Here is a 22,266-nt window from a genome sequence, read left to right on the forward strand (position 1 = left end):
CATGCCTATTCAGGTACACTGAGGGAGAATTTAGCACGGTCAATGCACCCACCCAGCACGTCTTTCAGACTGTGGGAGGAAACCGGAGCACCCGGAGGAAACCCACGCAGACACAGAGAGAACATGCAGACTCCCGCACAGACATTGACCCAAGCCAGGGTTTGAACCTGGGTCCCTGGCGTTGTGAGGCAGCAGTGCTACCCACTGTGCCACTGTACTGCCCATTATGAAAGAGGGGGAAAATTTTTTAAATTCGTTTGTTGGATGTGGCCAGCATTTGTTGCCCAATGCCAGTTGAGATTCAGCTGCATTGCTGTGGCTCTGGAGTCACATGTAGGCCAAACCAAGTAGATTCCCTTCCCAAAAGGACACCAGTGACTCAGATGATTTTCTTCCGACAATTGTTTTATGGTCATCAGTAGATTCTGAGCAGAATTCAAATTCCACCACCTGCCACGGTGGGATTCGAACACGAGTCCCCAGAGCGTCAGCTGGAGTTTCTGAATTAATAGTCCAGCGATAATACCACTAGGCCAATGCCTTCACTGAAATAAGATATGAAAAGTTGAAAGACTGGTGGGACCAGGCTAAACAAAATGTAAATCAAGTTCACTACAGCTATGATGTGCTGTTGTGGTTGATTGGCCATGTTAAATTGACCCTAGTGTCAGTGGGTTTACTCCAATAGGGCATGGTGGGATTGTTGTAGATGTAGACTCAGTGGGCTGAATGGCCGCCTTCTGCGCTGTAGGGATTCTATAATAACTGCCAACAAAATAGTGTAGGGACACAAGAGACACATACCTCAGTCACAAGCCTTCACACAAGGAGTAGTTCAAGCCTATTTGTCACTTGGTAACGGATCTGATATGGTGGTTCTTTGTCTTTTTTGGACTGGTGCATGCATAAGCTCGGAATACTGGTAAGGGTAAGTCTGCAAAATAATGTCTGCCCCTCCTCTTTCATGTCTGCTTTGTTGCACATATTCTCATTCTGCTCTTTCACCTCTTTTTAGTATTTGACACTATTCTCCCCTGAATCTGGCTACATTAGGGGTTCCACTCACATACACACAGGGCGGGGTAGGTGTGGGAAGATGCGGCGGCGCGGGCTCGTTGGGCCGAAGGGCCTGTTTCCCGTGCTGGGATGTTCTTTGTTCTTTGTTCCCATCAATGAACATCCCATTCAAGGATAGGTGGCAGCCCCTCTCTGGTTCCTTCAGTGTTGGAGATGATACTTTGGAAGCAGTGGGTGAGGTGAAGGAGCCAGACAAATCTCCCATTCAGCTGGGGCGGTGGGGAGGGGGGCGCGAAATCATCATCTTTCAGAAAAAAGGTTAGATCTTAATTGTAACATCAGGGCTGTTTTAGCAAACTGCGACAACTTATATATATATTATGTATGGAGTATCTTTAACATAATGGAATATCCCAAGGTGCTACACAAGACAATTATTAAACAAAGTACAATACTGGACCACATAAGGAGATATTAGATCAGGTGATCAGAAGTTCAGATAAAGAGGTAGGTTTTAAAGAGCATCTTAAATGAGGAAAGCAAGGTAGAGAGGTGGCGAGGTTTTGGGAGAGTATTCCAGAGCTTGGGGCCCAGGCAACTGAAGGCACAGCCTCCAATGGTGGAGCAGTTGAATTCGGGGATGGTCAGGGAGGGACAGCATGGTGGCACAGTGATTAGCACTGCTGCCTGACAATGCCAGGGACCTGGGTTCGATTGGGTCACCGTCTGTGTGGAGTTTGCACATTCTCCCCACGTCTGCATGGGTTTCCTCCGCGTGCTCCGCTTTTCTTCCACAGTCCGAAGAAGTGCAGGGTAGGTGGATTGATCATGCTAAATTGCTCTTTAGCTAGTCCCCCGACACTACAGTAAATACATGGGGTATGCTTTGGTGGTCTTAGTACCGGCACAAATATGGATGTTACAAGTTCATTTCAGCTTTGACAAAGGGTCATCTGGACTCAAAATGTCAGCTCTTTTCTCTCCTTACAGATACCGCCAGGGCCTGCCAAGATTTTCCAGTATTTTCTGTTTTGATTTCAGATTCCAGCATCCGCAATAATTTGCTTTTAAATACATGGGGTTATGGGGAAAGGGCGTGGGTGTGATTGTGATCGGTGCAGACTCGATGGGCCGCATGGCCTCCTTCTGCACTGTAGGAATTTTATGATTCTATAAGAGGCTAGAATTAGAGGAGCACAGATATCTCAGAGGGTTGTGGGGCTGAAGGAGATTATAGGAAAGACTGAGGCTGTGAAGGGATTTGAAAACAAGGAGGAGCAAATGTACGTTAGCTGACACAGGGGTGATAGGAGAACGGGACTTCCCATGAGTTAAGATGGGTAGCAGAGTTTTGGATAACCTCAAGTTTATGGAGGGCAGAATGTGAGAGGCCAGCCATGTGAGTGATGGCATAGTCAAACGTAGAAATAATGAAGGCATGAATGGAGGTTTCAACAGCGGACGAGCAAAGGCAGAGCTGAAGTTGGCCAATGTTATAGAGGTGGGAATAGGTGGTCTTAGTGCCGGCACAAATATGGGTGTCCCAAACTCATTTCAGGATCGAGTGTGACACCAAGGTTGCAAACAGACTGGCTTAATGTCAGACTGTATTCAGGGAGCAAGATGAAGTGAGTAGCTAGAGAACAGAGTTTGGAGTGGGGACCAAGAAGAATGGCTTCGGTCTCACCAACATTTAATTGGACAAGCAACTCACATAAAGTTGAAAGTACAAGAGGCAGGTTTCTTCAAGAAACAGCAAGCAAGGGCTTAAAAAGAAAAGTGGGAGCAATAGTACCGAGAAAAGAATCTCGTTGTCGGAGAGACTTCCATAAAAAAATTTCAGTGCTGCACTTGAAAAGCACAGTGGGAACAGATTTAGGCAAAACAGCTGGGCCGGCAGGGCTTGAAAGCAAAAGGAGTTGGATCTTATGAAAAAAAACTCCTGCACTGACACCAGGAAATGCTGTTCCCAACTCTTGAGATGGGAATAGAGTCAGAAGCCAGCAGAGACCGAAATGAGGATTTGGATAGTTATGTAAACTGCTGGGAGCCTGACTTTTAACTACATGCAAGGAATGGGGTGTCTGAAGAAAAAACCTGCCAACATTCAAAGCAAGATTGATGAAGCAGCAAGCTGGGAAGGAACCAACGTAAACTAAGAACTGTTCCTATTGACTGTTGACCTGTAGCAGAGTTGGAGTTGGGATTGGGAAGACCATGGCTCAAAGTGAACAGATGGTGCAGGGAACAATTAAGGGTCAATTTCCTCAACAGAAGAGCGTCCAGCAACTCACTTGGTGATAAAGTTGAGGATTGAGTCACAGCTCAATGTAACAATTAATAAAATTACAGGGTGCTAGAAAAGCCTGATAGGAAATTAATTACTTATGCACACACCTGCTGTAAGTTTGACACTTGCTTCGAATCATAGAATCCCCACAGTGCAGAAGGAGGCCATTCGGCCCATTGAGTCTGCACTGACTCTCTAATGGAGCATTTTACCCAGGCCCTATCCCATGTATTTACCCTGCTAATCCCTCTAACCTATACATCCTTTGACATAAAGTGACAATTTCGCATGGCCAATTAACCTAACCTGCACATCTTTGGACTGTGGGAGGAAATCACAGCACCTGAACGAAACCCACGCAGACACTGGGAGATCATGCAGACTCCGCACAGTAACCCAAGGCTTGAATTGAACCCGGATCCCTGGTGCTGTGATGCAACAGTGCTAACCACTGTGCCGTTTCCTGGAAGTATTTTAATATATTGGCATTGGTCCTCTATGGTGTAAGTCTATCAACTTGTCCTTTCCATTTTTGTATTTCTGTTCTTCCTCCACGTTTCTCCTTTCCTCCTCCACGCATCTGTCCTCCTCTTTCTCTCCTCTACCTTCTCTCCTCTTTCCTCTCATCCTCTTTCCTTTCTCCTTATTCCTTCCCGTCCTTTCCTCCTTGTCCCTAGCTCTTAATTGCTTCTGTCTGTTCTAGGGTGACGGGTGACAAGGTATGGGTTGGTCGAGGCCTGCAAGCTGCTGTTTCCACCCTCAAACCCTCTCTATCAATATTCTCCTGTCTCCTCAAGCTTATCTGCTGCTCTCCCGCTTGCCCCACCATCCCCAGTCCCCGCTCACCAAAGTATCACCTTTTGCAGTTCCACCCTCTGTCAACCTCAAGCCCCTAACACGCTGTTCCCACCATGTAGAGCCCTATCTCCCTTTGGAACAGCGGAACAGAAATGGGCCATTCGGCCCAAGCCTGTTCTGCTGCTCATGAGACCATGGTTGATTATTACCCCAACTCATTTTGCCCATCTTCCTCCATATGCCTTGCAGCTCTTAAGCAACAAAACTACAGATCTCAGCCTTCAGCATTTCAAATAATCCAGTATTCAAAGCTTTTTGAGAATTTGAGCCCTAAATTTACACTAGCCATTGTCTGATTTTGTTCCTAAATGGCCTGGCACTAATTTTAAGATTGTACCTCTTTGATCTGGATTCCCACACTGAGGAAATGGTTGGTCCATATCACCCCATTGAATATCTTTTTACAAAGCTCAATTGTCAGAACTCAAATGTATACAAGTTAACTTATGCAATGTGTTCTCATAATTTAACCCCTTAATCTCTTGTGATTGTACTGGTAAGTATATACTGTGTTCCTCCAAGGCCCAGTACTTCCTTCCTGAGATTGGGTTGCCAAAACTGTTAAGCAAAGCTAGGACAGTAAGAGATTAAGGGAAAGCACGAGCGAGGCCTAAAGATTAGAAGGTTAGGGTTGCATGGTGGCACAGTGGTTAGCACTGCTGCCTCACAGCGTCAGAGACCTGGTTTGATTCACAGCTTGGGTCACTGTCTGCGTGGAGTTTGCATGTTCTCCCCGTGTCTGAGGGGTTTCTCCGGGTGCTCTGGTTTCCTCCCACAGTCCAAAGATGTGCAGATTAGGTGGATTGGCCAAGCTAAATTGCCCCTTAGTGTCAGGGACACGAGTGAGCTAAATGCATGCGATTATGGGGATAGGGCCTGGATGGGACTGTGGTCAGTGCAGACTCGATGGGCCAGATGGCCTCCTGCACTGTAGGATTCTATGATTTGATAAGGTTAAGTAGCACGAGTCCAAAGACCCAAGGCAAAGACTTGGAACAGAGGCAAAGGAGAGGTGGCAGAAAGATGAGTGGGTTGGTAGTGAGGAAAGGAGGAAGAGGTGGAGAGGGAAGTAGGGTGGCAAGTGAACATCCTTGAATAAATTTAACAATCCACAGGTTAAACTTGGGACTTACCTGGCTCAGAACCATGCCTTAAGGTACAAATAATATTGAATTTCTTAATTGAGTAATTTGATTTTGATCTTCAGGAAAACAACATTACTGCTAAATTCCACTTGCTAAGCTGCTGATCCTAGGATCATGACAGGGTGATAGTTACAATGCTCAGAGATCCTGAATTATTCACCTATTGGGTGATGATAAAGACCTTTGGAACCTAAAGTCAAAGTTTGAAAATGCTGCAAAAGTCAAATTGGTAACTATTGAAAATACACAGTCGGTCCATCATCATTGAGTAAAGAAGACTGGTTGATATTTCAGTTTCTGATGAAGGGTCTCCAAATGAACTTCAAATTATGCTTTGTGCTTCATCCATTTTCTAGGGTTTTTTGTGTCTATCATGATGAGGGACAATGGTAGTAAGTGGAATATGTTCTTATTTTGGGCTTCACGCAGTGCGGAAAATTACAGAAGGATATTGGCTAGTTTGATTGGTTCAATGTTGGGAAATGTGAATTTAAAGACATTCCTGTTTCATAAAACAACCTTATCACCAGCACAGGTTGTTTCTGCTTCTGCCTACTTCCCTTTCTAGTAAGTTTCACCAAACCTCTCCACTGCAGACAGACTTCGCTGTGGTTGGAAATAGAGACCAGTCTGGTTGGTTGTAAATTTTGGTTCTGCCTTCTGCACAGATGTGTTCAGACAAAAGCTTTGATCTCCCAGCTGTGCAACGGTTTCCAAGATAACAACAACGACCATAAACCATAAGTCAGATTAGTTTCAGTTACTGCAGCGTTTAGAATGAGTTAAAAGTTTTCCAGTCTATCGTTGTTCTTGACTGAAACTTTAATTAATTGTGGCTTATTTTCTTGAATTGATTGCTATAGTGGCAAAATATTGCCAACCTTTCAGGATATCTAGGTTTTTAGGGGCCAGTTTAGTGGCTTAAAGCTTTTAAGCGTTGCTGAAGTAACTTTGATGCTTAGGATTTTGTTTCACCTTCATGCCTCCCATTCTGGTTAAGATAGCGCTGCTGGATTTGTTTGGGGTGAGTCGTTTTGGATCACCATCAAGCAATGGTCATTTTCTTTGCAAACTTCTTGTGGTTCTTTAATGACCTAATAAGTAAATTGTGTCGTCCAATGTCAGACTGAACGATGCAGAGCAGGGGAATCAGAGTGAATACCCAGGATGGCTGGAGGAGGGCTACATTTGGTCTTGTTACTTCAGAACTAGGGAAGGGGACTGTGGTAGTGGATGGAGAATCAGCCATTGGCTCCCATTTATGATCACCAGCCATTAATCTCTTTTGTAACATTTGCACTCAGACACCTCTGAGTCTACGAGTGTGAGGTCCTTCTGTGAACGTAGAAAACATCAAAACTATAAGTAAGAGCAGGCCATTCGGCCCTGCTCTGCCATTCATTTTGGTCATGACTGATCATCAAATTTCATATCCTGATCCCACCTTCTTCCCTTGATCCCTTTAGCCCCGAGAGCTATATCTATTTACGTAACATTTTGGCCTCAACTATATTCTGTGGTAGTGAATTCCACACGTTCACTGGGTGGAGAAATTTCTCCTCACCTCAGTCGTAAAATGTTTATCCCTTATCCTCAAAGTATTACCCTTCATTCTGGACTCTCTCACCTTTGGGAACATTCTTTCTGAATCTACCCTGTCTAACCCTGTTAGAATTGTATAAAGTACCTGTGAGATCCCCTCTAACTCTTCTAAACTCCAGTGAGTATAATCCTAACCAACTTAGTTTGTCCTCGTATGACAGACCTGCTGTCCCAGGAATCAGCCTGGTAAACCTTCACTGTGCTCCCTCTGTAGCAAGGACACCAAAACTGTATGCAATACTCCTGGTGTAGCCCCACACAATTGCAGTAAAACATCCCTTACCTATACTCAAATCCATTTGTGAAGGTGCATTAAATCAGGGTTGAATATTCTCTACCTTTACAAAGGGAAACATGATTAGTTGGACACTGCAACAGACTGCCAAGAAACCAAGCCTGAGCGTGAGTGAGCACCTGTCAGTCAAAAGTAAATTGCAGTGGGTTTAACCTAACTTTAGATAAGGATGTTTATTTTTGCATGTCTGTTGCAATGTTTTCTGTATGTTTTGCAGCCCAATCCACTTGTACAAATATTGCATCACACTAGAAGTTATAAATACCTTCCCTATGAGAAACTCAGTGCACTCCTTATCCTTTTGTTTGAGAGATTACTGGGCCCCTGCCATCAAGACAATTTTACAGACTTCTGCTGTCTTTTCAACTAATAACCCTGATCATTTTATGTCCTTTTTTTTAAAACTCAAATGATTGATGACAGTTGACACAGGGTGGCTAACTAGGAAACAGTGGCCTTTTCTTCATCTTTCCTTTTCACATACTGTAGAACCTCGTTGCACAGCATGCTTGTCATTTTTCCCCCTGAAGGATTAAAGGGGGTGGCTGACTTTCAACTCGTTGCCAATAGTAGTCTCTACTGCAATTTGTGCAAAATCTCCAAGACGTAGAATTTGAACATAATAGCTGCCTGCTGACAGTTCCATCATTTCACATTTTTCTTCTACAATGAATTTAGTTTGTTATAGCCCATAGCTTCAGTCGGAATAACAGATGCATTTGTTTGAAACCCAACAGTTGGAGACTGGAGTGCACTTGCTGTTTATATGCTAGTTTTTCTCTAGTAGGTGTTGTTCACAGAAATACAAAGAAATCCTCCTTGTGTAACTGACATTTCTTGTCACTAATTCTTCCTACCTTCCTTTCTTCCATTCCTCCCCTGCATCTCCCCACCCCCGCCGCTACTACTACCTATGGCAGCTCATTTTTCTTTTTGTGTACCACTCTGATTGTTTCTGTCTCTTTTCCCCTCTCCATCTCAGATTGGAACTGAGGGCGGGGTATGGAAAGAAGTGGACCTGGGAGGAGTGGGCTTTGTGGGAGTCGGGTGGGAGCGAGGTCGGAGGTTGTGCTCTCAGCCCAGTGGACCAGGTAGTATAGTACTGAAGAAGAGTTGCATTACTGGAGCTGTGACCTTTTAGGGAAGGTATTAATTACATAGAGGCCCCTTCTGCCTGACTAAATGGGCATAAACAGTCCCATGGCACCATTCAAAGAAAGGTTGGGAGTTCTCCAGATGTCCAGACCAGCACTCCTTCCTGAACCTGAATGATTAAAAACGAATTCCAAAATCCTAAAGGTAGGGGAGCCTGAAACTAGAGGGCATAGGTTTAAGGTGAGAGGGAAGAGATACAAAAGTGTCCAGAGGGGCAATTTTTTCACACAGAGGACAGTGAGTATCTGGAATGAGCTGCCAGAGGTCGAGGTAAAGGCAGGTACCGTTTTGTCTTTTAAAAAGCATTTAGACATGGGTAAGATGGGTATAGAGGAATATGGGCCAAACATGGGCAATTGGGACTAGCTTAATGGTAAAAATTGGACGGCGTAGACAAGTTGGGCCGAAGGGCCTGTTTCCCTGCTGTAAACATTTATGACTAATTGACTGGCCATTCATTCATTTATTGTTTGTGGGACCATATATGTGCATATAGGTTGTCGCATTGACAACACAGGCATAGTAGCGCTGAACAAGGCTGTACAAATGCAAGTCCTTTCTTTCCATTGATTCACCCCTTGCCCATGCAGTGATTTTGATGCACCTTTTTAAATATGAGATGCATTTAAATTGTTATCCAAATTCAAAATGCGTGCAGCCATTTGGCAACATGTATCTGGATTTATATCTCAATGTGATTCCAGGACATAGTGCGGCATGGTGGCACAGCGGTTAGCACTGCTGCCTCACAGGGCCAGAGATCTGGGTTCAATTCCGGCCTAAGGTGATTGTCTATGTGGAGTTTACAGTTTCTCTGCTTGCCTTCGTGGGTTTCCTCCAGGTGTTCCAGTTTCCCCTCATTGTCCACAGATGTGCGGCTTAGGATGATTGTCCTTGCTAAAATTGCCCTTGAGTGTCAGGGAATTAACACCTGGGATTACGGGGATAGGGCCTGGATGGGATTGTTGTCGATGCAGGCTGAATGGCCCCCTTCTGCACTGTAGGGATTCTATGATTTAAAACAAAGGGGAAAAAAATGCAAATTCCTCCTTATGTGCTGTTCCACTTGAATTTGACACCAAAAGGGTGATAGTGCAGTGTGAAGCGGTGCTTGTAAAGCGCTCCGGGGATCCTCTGGGCCTCACAGCCACTTCATAAACTTACTGGAAGAGTCTTACTTGTGTAACACTTTAAGAGAGGGAAAGCTGCCATCAGTGAAATTAAAACATTCAAAATTTATGGCTGGTTAGTGCAGGATTTAAAAAAAACAAAAAAAATGTTTTATAACTCTGTTATAAACCCCTTTGAGACCTGTGGACCAGAGTGAAAAAAAACAATGTGATGGTTTTAATATAGTTCAAAACCAGGATGAATTGGCACATATTCTTTGATTCTTGGATTTTGAAATTCTTTGTGCCACTCATCTTCAGATGCTTTCAGAGAAAGGGTTTATTTGCTGCAGGTCTTGTGTTAGAAGGAGAAGCTTTCTTATTAAAAGCTGAAAGGCCCCTTTTGTACTCAAGGGTTTAATGGAGAATCATTAAAATGTTAAAAAAGCACCTTTCATAAACGCGCTTTCATACAGGCTTATAAAAGGCCATCTTCCAAAGTGGGTCCCTATTGAATGCTTTCATCCATCTTGCTGCGGACATGAAAGATGGAATGCATTAGCTTGTAGTGTTGTTGAACATTGCTACACAAAATGCAGCTTCCTGATAGAAGGACTGTAGTGTGTGGATTCTTGTTCGCCAAGTCTGGAAGGAAGGAGTTATTTACTTGAACTCGTGAATCCATGATTAGAGCCATAGAGATAGACAGCATGGAAACAGGCCCTTTGGCCCAACTCGTCCATGCCAGGTTTCCTAAACTGGCCCATATCCCTCTAAATCTTTCCCATCCATGTACCTGCTCAAATGTCTTTTAAATGTCGGAATTTTACCCGCCTCTATCACCTCCTCTGGGAACTCCTCCCATATACACACCCACCCTCTGTATGAAGAAGTTGCCCCCGATGTTCCCTTTAAACCTCTCCCCTCCCAACTTAAACCAATGTCCTCTCGTTTTGGACTCCCCTACCCTGCGGAAAAGACCTTGGCTGTTCACCGTGCCCCTCATGATTTTATAAACCTCTACATAAGGTCACCCCTCATCCTCCTATGTTCCAGGGGGAAAAAAGGTCCAGCCTGTCCTTATAGTTCAAACATGTGACTGGTAGAAGTAGTGTCAGGTTTTTACTGATTCTGTTCAGATACTTTCCGCACTGACAGCACAGCGAGGAGACAAATCCAGCTTTGCTCGTTCCCGAGTCATAATTTATTTCAAATTATACAGATTCTCATTTGCATAATATGACATCAGCTGCCTTGCCAAGGGGCAGCAACATTCATTCCTGGTTTTAAAAATTCAAATTAAAGGAGATATTTGTGCCTATTTGAAAATGTACTGGTTAAACGCAAAGAATGCTTATTTTGTGTGTCATGTTTCAACTACTTTTACATGGTAGTTTGGCCTCATTTGGTAGCAGTTCTTGAGAGTCTGCGAGCAATAGGTTCAAATCCTACTACTGGATTTGACCTCCTCATCTAGGTTGGCACCCCAGTGCGGTACCTAAAAAGCATTGTTCTGTTGCAGGAAGAGACATTGAAGCCCTATGCCTGTTTTTGTTTGGATCTTATGGCAGAAAACAGAGTTCTCCAAAGTAGTGAGGCAATGACTTCGTGGTATTGTTACTGCACGCGTCATCCAGAAACTCAGGGTAATGCTCTGGGGACCCCAGTTCAAATCCCACCGTGACAGATGTTAAAATTTGTATTCAATAAAAATCTGGAATTAAAACATGACCGCAAAACTACTGTCGATTGTCGTTAAAAACTCATCTGGTTTACTAATGTCCTTAGGGAAGGAAATCTGCCATCCTTACCAGGTCCACAGCAGTATGGTTGACTCTTAAATGCCCTCTGAAATGGCCCAGCAAGCCACTCAGTTCAAGGGATGGGTAATAAATACTGGTTCAGCTCACAATACCCACATCCCATGACGAATATAAAAGGAGCACCACAAAAATGGTCTTGATTAACTGAGTACTCATCTTCTTGTTCTTTGTTGGATCTTATGTTCAAAATGAGTTTGTGTTTGCTTGCGTAACTGTAGTCACTGAACCTCAAAAGAACTTGTTGACTGTGAATTACCTGGGGGCATTTCCGAGAGACATGATAAAATGGTTCATAAATGTAAGACTGCTTCCTTCTGCCTTTGTTCCTATCTCAGCATGCACTCCTAACCAGGCTTCTCAAAAATGCTGAGTAACTTAATTGAGTTTCTAAAATTATGAAAGTGGAACAGCCTTGAGCAAAGCTGCTATTTTGAGAGCAGCTTTTGTGGAGGTTCTGGCATTTAATTGTTAATTAATGCCAAGCTGCCTGTATACTGTAAAACCTGGTAATTGGACTATGTTACGCATGTCAGATCTGTAAACTGAATAAACACTCCATTGTTTCCCAGCACAAAGGAGTGCAGAAAATATATGTATGTTGGCAGTGTATATAAGACTTTTTGTTCCTTTTTCTTTTTGGTGTGCTGTTTTTTGGTACCAGTCTGGCATTTAGGAGAAAATGCATTTTAAGCACGAAGCTTGGAGCAAAAATAAGTCAAGATGTTCAAATCGAAGACTCCAGCTACTAATTTGGAGGCAAGTGGTAGCTAATTAGGGAGGAGAAATCAGAGAGGGAGAAACTGAGTGAACCCCAATATTAGGGGTACAGAAAAGATAAAGTAGGATGTTGTCTGGTACAGAGGGCATTAGCTATGAGGAGAGGTTGGAGAAGCTTGGTTTGTTCTCACTGGAATGGCGGAGGTTGAGGGGCAACCTGATAGAAGTCTACAAGATTATGAGAGGCACGGACAGAATGGATAGCCAGAAGCTTTTTACCAGGGTGGAAGAGTCTGTTACTAGGGGGCATAGGTTTAAGGTGCGAGGGGCAATGTTTAAAGAAGATGTACGAGGCAAGTTTTTTACACAGAGGGTGGTGGGTGCCTGGAACTCACTGGTAGTGGATGCAGATACAATAGTGACTTTTAAGGGGCGTCTTGACAAATACGTGAATAGGATGGGAATAGAGGGATATGGTCCCTGGAGAGGCTTTTAGTTGAGTCGGGCGGCATGATTGGTACAGACTTGGAGGGCTGAAGGGCCTGTACTTTTGTTGTAATTCTTTGTTCTTTATTAAGCTCACGGTTGGCGAGATTGCCGTTTTATGTCTAAACATACAACATTCACAAAAAACAGCATATGGAGTTAGGCTCCACCACACATTCTGCGTTACAATGGGCTTGTCAAGGTAAATGCTGAGAGGCTATTTCCTCAGGCTGTAAGGTCTAGAACTGTGAATGATGGTCCCAGGATAAGAGGTAGCTGTTTAAGAATGGGGTGAGAAAAAACTTCATTACTTGTGGGATTGTGAATTTTTAAAATTCCCCAAGCCAGAGAGCTATGGATGTTCTGTCATTGAGTTTATTTAAGACTAAAGATCGATAGATTTTTTTTTAAACACTCAGGAAACCAAGGGATATGAAGCTAGGACTTGAAAATGGAGTGAGATGTAAGTTCAACCATGATCATGTGAAAGGCAGACTTGAGGGTACATATGGCCTATTCGTACTCTTGATTTTTGACATTCTGACAAATTTTTGCATGAAATTGTATTGCCTCACAGCGCCAGGGACTCGGGTTTGATTCCCATCTTGGTGACTGTGCAGACTCTGCACATTCTCCCTGTGTCAGCATGGGTTCCCTCTGGGTGCTTCGGTTTCCTCCCACAGTCCGAAAGACATGCTGGTCAGGTGCATTACCTGTGCTAAATTCTCCCTCACTGTATCTGAACAGACGCTGGGATGGGGCGACTAGGGGATTTTCACAGTAACTTCATTGCAGTGTTAATGTAAGCCTTACTTGTGACACGAATAAAGAAACTTAAAACCTAAAACCACCCCCCCCATTGTAATACTAGAGATCAAGGGCTTACTTAAGTCAAGCCGGAGCACACTTCCTGCTGTTTAATACCCTGGTACACCATCTGCATTTTGCTAAGCTGCATGCAACCTTAGGCAAGCATATATCTAAGTTTCAGATGCATAAATATTGTATTTTACCCAATAGACGTCAATTTTATTGGTACCAACTGACCAACTGAAGATATTGAGGAAAATTACAGCTCAAGTTGCAATATTGTCTGAAATTAATTCAGGATTAGTCACCTTCTTGCCTCTGTGTTTATACAGCTTTGCATGTACATGCTTACAACCTCAGTTTCAACGCCTTTACACCTGTTGACAAAACTGGAGGGGATGTGGTGATCGGTCTTGATCGGAACATAGTGGTCCATGAAGGGATGTGGGCACAGTGTGGGGAAAACACATTGAAGAGGATGAATCCATGCACAATGGCCGAATAGTTTCCTTCTGTTCAGTAATCATTCTGATCCTAAAATGATCATCCAATATGCAACAACTATTTTCAATAAAATCAAAAAATACCTCTTCTGCTCAGCAGATCTGTTAATACTTATGAAGAGAGCAACGGGGTGAATGGTTCTTCTACCCAACATCACTTAACCCCATCACACTCTAACCACTGTCTGAATAAAGAGATTTTGATTTGATTTATTATTGTCACCAGTATTAGTATACAGTGAAAAGTATTGTTTCGTGTGTGCCATACAGACAAAGCATACCGTTCATAAAGAAGGAAAGAAGTGCAGAATGTAGTATTACAATGATACCGAAGGTGTAGAGAAATATCAACTGAGTATAAGGTAGATCCATTCAAAAGTCTGATGGCAGCAGGGAAGAAGCCGTTTTTCAGTCAGTTGGTACGTGACTTTTTCTTGATGGAAGAAGGTGGAAGAGATTATGTCTGGGGTGCATGGGGTCCTTGATTATGCTGGCTGCTTTTCTGAGACAGCGAGATGTGTAAATAGAGTCAGTGGATGGGAGGCTGGTTTGCTTGATGGGTTTCATTCACCACCCTTTGTAGTTTCTTGCTGTCTTGGACAGAGCAGGAGCCATACCAAGCTATGATACAACCAGAAAGGATGCTTACCCTGGTGCATCTGTGAAAGTTGGTGAGAGTCGTAGCAGATATGCCAAATTTCACAGTGGGTAACGTTAATCCACATGCCATTTGTTCAGAAAGTGTTCCTGCAGTTTGTACTTAAAATCTGTTCTTCCTTTCAGAACTCGGTAACACGGAGTGCCCCCCTAAACAGCGATGCGCAGAATAGAATGGGAGCCCGGTTCCTCACCACGTATGACAAAAGATTCGTCATTAAAACAATAACTAGTGAAGATGTAGCAGAGATGCACAATATTTTAAAAAAATACCATCAGGTATGTTTGGATGCAGACTACATTTGATTTTATTAATTGTGACAAAGGTGAGGATGTGGAATTTCCAAAGCTTTAAACAGTATGCTAAAATTGTACAGGTGACGTGATGAGGATGAGAGGACCATAGCTTGAGCTCTGATGTATTATGTGTTGACAATAGGTTATTTAAAATTTCAATAACTACAATGTTCATATCGTAAGATGTCACAGTAGGGAGATAATGTAGGACTTTTGTCCTTTTTGTCTGGTTAGAGTCCATAGAATCCCTACAGTGCAGAAGGAGGCCATTCAACTCATTGAGTCTGCACAACTTTGCTTCACTTTGCGTTTGATCAGCTACTTCAAACTGGTTTGGAACGAGTCAGGGAGTAACCATCAGCTAAAACATGACTGCCACCTTAATACGAATGACAGCCTGCTGGAATCTTGGATGCTGAAACTTGTCATGGGTGTGGAGTTCAAATCAAGAGTCAATGAAAGTGGGCAGAATGGAGAATAATGAAGCCAACTTTCTTTTAAAATTCATTTGTGGGACATGGACGTCGCTGGTTGACCAGTATTTGTTGTCCATTCCTAGTTGCCCTTGAACTGCGTGGCTTGCTAGGTCATTCCTGAGGGCAGTTAAGAGTCAACCACATGGCTGTGGCCCTGGAGTCACATGTAGGCCATACCAGATAAGGACGGCAGATTTCCTTCTCCAGAGGAGATTAGTGAATCAGATGTGTTTTTCCAACAATTGACAATGGTTTCATGGTCATCAGTAGATTCTTCATTCCAGATATTTTTTATTGAATTCAAAGTCCACCATCTTCCATGGCGGGATTTGAACCCAGGTCCCCAGAACATTAGCTGAGTTTCTAGATGAACAATCTAGTGACAATACCATTAGGCTGTTGCCTGCCCCGTAATCCGCAAGAAATGTAGTTACTCATAGACTTGCTGCCCACTGGAAATATGACCTGAAGCTAACATCCTAGATGGGAAAAGCATGCTGCCTGCACCAGGAATTAATAAATCTTAAGAAATACAGAACATTTTGTCAGTTCCAATCAGAATATTTAAATATTGACAACAGATGGGGTTTTACCAATGGTCCAATTTGTAAAAGCAATAACTGATTTTTACGTTGGGCCATTCAGATTGAAAGGTCTAGGTTAGTTTCTAGGTTAATTGGGGGGCAGTAGATGGACTCAGTACCGCTGAATTGAAGTAGAGATTCCAGCTTTGGACTGGGATGGGCACAGTAAGAAATCTCACAACATCAGGTCAAAGTCCAACAGGTTTATTTGGTTTCAGGAGCTTTTGGAGTGTTGCTTCTTCATCAAGTGAGTCACCTGATGAAGGAGCAGCGCTCCGAAAGCTTGTGATACAAATAAACCTGTTGGATTTTGACACGGTGTTGTGAGACTTCTTACTGTGCTGGACTGAAGATGAGAAAAAAAACAACCTGGTTTGCTGCTAATGTTGTGGTTTGTGCTGGAAAGTGAGAACAGGATGGGGATCACCAGTGATTGCCCTCTGTAGTTGAGCAATGTATCAATGCTCATTAACTATCTTGAGAAATGGCCAGCACCTGTGGAGCCATACCCCCAGCAAGTGTTTGTGCCTTTTGTAGAGGAGGGGATTAAATGGCAACTAAAACTAATAGCAATGAACATAACAAAACATGCATGTTGGTGTTTGACTTTGCTCTGTTTGTGAAAGCATTTCTTTTTAATTTTTCTAGTATATTGTGGAATGCCATGGCAACACACTTCTTCCTCAATTTCTGGGCATGTACCGGCTAACAGTAGATGGAGTGGAGACCTACATGACTGTAACGAGAAACGTATTTAGTCACAGACTCACTGTCCACAGGAAGTACGACCTGAAGGTAATATCCCAGAGGGAAACACGCTGCTTGCATCAGAGTTTCTCTGCATATTTCTGTTATAGAAGCCGGTAAGACCAAGTGTGGCTGTGGGCCAAGTGCTGCTAATTTAGATAAGGTGGGAGGTAGGTCAGGTTGTTTCACATGTGACAGTGCAGACTCGATGGGCTGAAGGGCCTCTTCTGCAGTGTATGATTCTGTGAGTGGAATTTTGTGTTGGAAAGGCAACTATAATCTGCAAAAAATAATTTATATAGCTCGCCACACATAAAGGTATCTTTAAATGTAAATCGTATATAATGAACAGGGAGGAAAAGAAAGGAAAAAGTACTTAGGGGAGAGTGAAGGTATAATTAATGAGTGAGTTTTGGGAGGCTTTTGAAGCCAATGAGAGGGGTAACATGAAGAGGCATAGGGAGAATGCTCCAAAGGGAGGAGACTTGATGCCTCAAGAAACTGCCTCTGATGATGGGAGAGAAAGAAAAAGATAGGAATCTAACAGTACTCTAATGTCTAATAGGTGAAAGGTGCAGGTAAGGGCATATGGCTGGGAATGATCAGTCATGTAAGGCTTAACAAGGGCGTAGGGGTACTTAAAATGGAGGAGGATCTTGCAGTCAATAAATAAAAGCAACTTACTGCAGATGCTTGAATCTGAAACCAAAAGAGAAAGTGCTGGAAAATTTCAGCAGGTCTGGCAGCATCTGTAAGGAGAGAAAAGAGCTGATGTTTCGAGTCCAGACAACCCTTTGAAAATAGTTAAAAGGCATAGAAAGTGGGAGATATTTATACTGCAGGGTAAGAACACGGGATTAAAGCAACTTACTGTGGATCTGGATTTGCAGTCAGTTTGCTGGGAAGCAAGGAGCTAATAAAGCATTGATAAGGATGGGGGTGACAAGAAGTGGGTTTTGTTGCATCTGTGGAACGTTCCTAGTGGAGGACTGATGAGGCTTCCTGCATAAAATGCTTCAAGTTCTAACTACTACTCTCAAATTTAGCTCTTGCACCTTTGATGTATTCTCCTACCTTTTTATAGACAAGGCAATGAGTCCTTTATAGTCGATTCCCAGCTTGGGTCACTATCTGTGCAGAGTCTGCACATTCTCCCCGTGTTAGCGTGGGTTTCCTTTGCGTGCTCCAGGTTTCTCCCACAGTCTGAAAGGCATGCCAGTTAGGTACATTAGTCTTGCTAAGTTCTCCCTCAGTGTACCCGAACAGGCGCCGGAGTGTGGCGATTAGGGGATTTTCACAGTAACTTTATTTGCAGTGTTAATGTAAGCCTTATTTGTGACACTAATAAATTAACTTGACAGTACCCACAGCCCCCTTACCCAATGAAATTCATGCTTGCACTGCAGCAAAGTAGAAAAAAAACTATTAACGATTGAAACATTTAAAATTTAGTTTTGTTCCCCAGTGGTTAAGCGCATCATGAGCCCCAGACACACAAGGAAGATCTTGGATTGATTCCCTAGTGGATAGTGTTGAGTTGATTAATTTCAACTAAGGTGGCAAAAGGGGTGTTGCCTTTTGTGCTCTGGAGCTGTGCAAGAAAAAAATCAGCTGGTTTTCCTGCTCCTGATCTCTCCCCAGTGACGTGCTTGAAATTCACATGTACGGACCTCAACTGGGGGCAGCACGGACTGGTCTCTCTGATATTCACTGCTGAGGTTCACTCATGAACAATGGCCCTTTGGACAAGGAACCGTATCCTGATAAGGAGTTGTAAATCTTGTACCTGAAGGCAAAGTTAATTGGGTTTTTTCCATATGAGCGAAACATTTGTGTGAGTTGCAGAATGCTCATATTGAAAACGCGGAACTGATTCACAGGTCAGCCCTGTTAACAGGAAATGTTCAGAATTCCAGCCGTGAATAGAAAGCTATTTTGGTGAGTCAGACAAAATTCTTCTTCTTGTTCCCCACATGAAGTCACTTGGTGGGTGAAGCAATTGTTTAAATGCCGATGATTACTGTTGTTAAATGAATGAGCTTTTGCTTATTCTCGATATCTGCTTGCTAATTCTTACTGTCATTAAAACATAGAGCAAGCTCCCCACCCCACCTCCCCTCCCCTCTCATCGTAGGTCACCAAGCATATCAACTGAATAGCTGAGCCATAACCTAGCAAGGTTCAGATTTAATCTCAGTTTGTTTTCCTATTCACTGGCAAGGCCAGAATTTATTGCCCGTCCCAAACTGTCCTTGAGGATTTGGTGGTGAGCTGACTTTTTTTTAAACTAATGCAGCTCATGCAGATTATACTTTTGTCGCAACTGAATGGTTTAGGTCAACCAGGTTGCTTTGAGTTTGCCTGAACATATAGGAAAGCTGAGTCAGTTTCCTTCCTTAAAGGCCATTAGTAAGCCAGATGGACTTTGATCACAATCTGGCAGTTTCATAGTTACCATTATCTTTTATTCCAGATGTATTTAATTCCTTAACTGCTGTGGTGGGATTGAACTGCATCTCTGGATTGTGGGCGGCACTGTGGCACAGTGGTTAGCACTGTTGCCTCACAGCACCAGGAACCTGGGTTCAATTCCCAGCTTGGGTCACTGTGTGGAGTGTGCACGTTCTCCCCGTGTCTGCATGGGGGTTTCCTCTGGGTGCTCCGGTTTCCCCCCTCAGTCCAAAAGGCCTGGTCGAGTGCATTGGCCTTGCTAAATTCTCCCTTAGTGTACCCACACAGACACCAGAGTGTGACAACTAGGGGATTTTAACAGTAACTTAATTGCAGTGTTAAAGTAAGCCTACTTGTGACAATCCTAAATAAATAATATTCTGCTTGGAGAAGAGTAGTTTGAGAAGAGATTTGATGGAGGTATTCAAAATCATGAGGGCAGAGTAGATACGGATAATCTGTTCCCATTGGTGGACAGATCAAGGACCACAGGACGCCGATGTAAGCTGATTGGCAAATAAAGCAATGGTGACCTGGAAGAACTTTCTTACAGATTGCGTGGTTAGGATCTGGAAGGCACTGCCTGAGACTGTGGTGGAGAAAGACTCAATATTGATTTTTGAAAGAAGATTGGTTAATTTCTGAAGCGAGAAACTCTCCAGAGCTATGGAGCAAAAGTGGTGGAGTTGGACAGCTGGCAGAGACACAATGGGATGAATGGCCTCCTGACTTGTAACCATTCTATGATTTTATTCACAAAAAAAACATAAAACCAGCCTGTTCACTTCATCATGCACTGATGTACACATGGCAACCAGAGGCACCCAATTTAGTTCATTGCCAAACACAGTATTTTTGCATATCCTTGTCTTGTCTCTGAGTAACCGAGAGCACAAAGGAGGTGCTGCATTGTGAGCAAGTTACCCATACAGATGCCCCAGTTCGTAGCTTGAGAGCAGGTGGTGTTCAAAATGGCAGGACTGAATGCAAACTCCTCACCCACCCTCTCCCCAGAATTATGCTACTAACAGGGAAAGTGATCACTTAAGTGAGCATTCTTTGAGACAAGTCCTGCTTCATTGTCAATGTTTGTCTGCCAACTTGCCCCCACCGCAACCCCCCCATCCTTCCCGACTCTGATTAAAGCTCATCACAACTGTGGGTGGCACAGTTGAATGTTGGCCTGTGCTGTGAGTCATGCAGCATTGTGAAAGTGCTACATGAACCATAAAACATAGTTCCTGTAATTTTCAACTGTATAATTAATTCCTTTTAATCTGCGCTATAAACAGGCTTGGAAAAGGATTAAATGCGGCAAAACTGGATACTTTGCTCCTTTTCTAAGTTTCTATTGTCAGAGCAAATTTCAAAGTGAACTTTGATGTGGAGATGGTATTTATCAACATGACCTACCAAAAGAAAACCAAGTGGGGTTTTGACAAAAGCCAGATGATCATTTGTAATCTTAAAGGCACAGTGTCCATTAATAATTTAAATCAGCAATAGCTCAGAATTATGATTCAATTGACCCTACAGTTGACCCGACCTATGTATAAAATATTCAAGTTGGTGAGAGGGAGAGATGGTGGCACAATGGTAATGTGCCACCATTACCTGGGCTATTCTGGACTATTTGTCCAGAGCTCAGGCTAATGCTCTGGGAACATGGCTTCAAATTCTGTTTAAATTCAACCAATTAATAATATCTGGAACTGAAAGCTGGTCTGGTGACCATGATTGTTGTCGAAATCCATCTGGTTCATAAATCTCCTTTTAAAGCAGAAAATCTGCCATCCTTACCTGGTCTGTTCGCCAAGTGACTCCAGATCCACAGCAATGCGGCTGACTCTTAACTGACCTCTGAAATGGCCGAGCTAAGGGCAATTAGGGATGGGCATCAGATGCTGGCCTTTCCCACGACACCCAAATCCCAAGAAATAATCAGTTAAAAAATTTTGATTGTGTGTACAGGGAAAGAGTATTCCCTCTCGTTAGTGGGTCAGAGATCAATTATCGTGGAATTATAGAATCCCTACAGTGCAGAGGGAGGCCATTTGGCCCATTGAGTCTGCACCGACAACAATCCCACCCAGACCCTATCCCCATAACCCACATATTCACCCTACTAGTCCCCCTGACATTAAGGGGCAATTTAGCCTGGCCAATCAACCTAACCTGCATATCTTTGGACAGTGGGAGGAAACCAGAGCACCCGAAGGAAACCCACGCAGACGCAAGGAAAATGTGCAAGCTCCACGCAGACCATCAGCTGAGGTTGGAATTGAATCCAGATCCCTGGCACTGTGAGGCAGCAGTGCTAACCACTGTGCCATCGCACTGTCCTAGAATGATAAGAGTGGTTAAGAGAAATTGCTTTCTAGAAAGAATCATTGGAATATGGAGAGGTTGAAGCAGAGGCAATGTCATCTATTGTGGGAATAGAAACATAGAATCCCTACATTGCAGAAGGAGGCCGTTCAGCCCATCGAGTCTACATTGACCACAATCCCACCCAGGTTCCAGTCCTGTAACCCCACATATTTACTCTGAGTAAATTTAGCATGGCCAATCAACCTAACCTGCACACCTTTTGACTGTGGGAGGAAACCCACACAGACATGGGGAGAACATGCAAACTCCACATAGAGACTGCCCTGAGTTCGGAATTGAATCTGGGTCCCTGGTGCAGTGAGGCAGCAATGTTAAACACTGTGCACCGTGCTGCCTCTGCATTGATATTCGAAGTGCAGGGAAATAGAGGATTTTAGGGACGAAGGAATGCAGCGGGATTAATTTTGGATTGCTCGGGCAAAAAGTCAGCAAACATCGCTGGATTCCGGGGAAGTGCCGGAAGATTGGAAAGCGGCTAATGTTACGCCGTTGTCTAAGAAGGGTGCCAGGCAAAAGGCAGGGAATTATAGGCCGGTTAGTTTAACGTTTGTTGTGGGTAAAATGTTAGAATCCGTCATCAAAGAGGAAATAGCGAGGCATCTTGAGGGGAATTGCTTGATAGAGCAGACGCAGCACGGTTTCGTTAAGGGGAAGTCGTGTCTGACAAATTTATTGGAGTTCTATGAGGATGTGTCTAGGGCGGTGGATAGAGGAGAGCTGGTGGATGTGGTCTTTCTTGATTTTCAGAAGGCGTTTGACAAGGTACCTCACAAGAGGTTATTGCAGAAGGTAAGGGGGCATGGAGTTGGGGGTAGGGTGTTAGCGTGGATAGAGGATTGGTTGTCAAATAGGA

The 22,266-nt window shown here is 43.6% G+C and overlaps 1 protein-coding gene across 4 annotated transcripts in view; it reads left to right on the top strand.

Moving 5' to 3' along the window:
* Positions 1-22,266, top strand: part of LOC145359298 (phosphatidylinositol 5-phosphate 4-kinase type-2 beta-like) — a 116,703-nt gene that overhangs the window by 59,318 nt on the left and 35,119 nt on the right. For all 4 annotated transcript variants that reach the window (XM_080213863.1, XM_080213864.1, XM_080213865.1 and 1 more), the window contains 2 exons: positions 14,594-14,746; positions 16,473-16,619. In XM_080213863.1, the coding sequence (XP_080069989.1) occupies positions 14,594-14,746; positions 16,473-16,619 (300 nt within the window). The remainder of the gene's footprint in view (positions 1-14,593; positions 14,747-16,472; positions 16,620-22,266) is intronic.

This window comes from Carcharhinus amblyrhynchos, chromosome 27, assembly GCF_965287045.1.
Source record: "Carcharhinus amblyrhynchos chromosome 27, sCarAmb.v2.hapA, whole genome shotgun sequence".
In the NCBI taxonomy this organism is placed as follows: domain Eukaryota; kingdom Metazoa; phylum Chordata; class Chondrichthyes; order Carcharhiniformes; family Carcharhinidae; genus Carcharhinus; species Carcharhinus amblyrhynchos.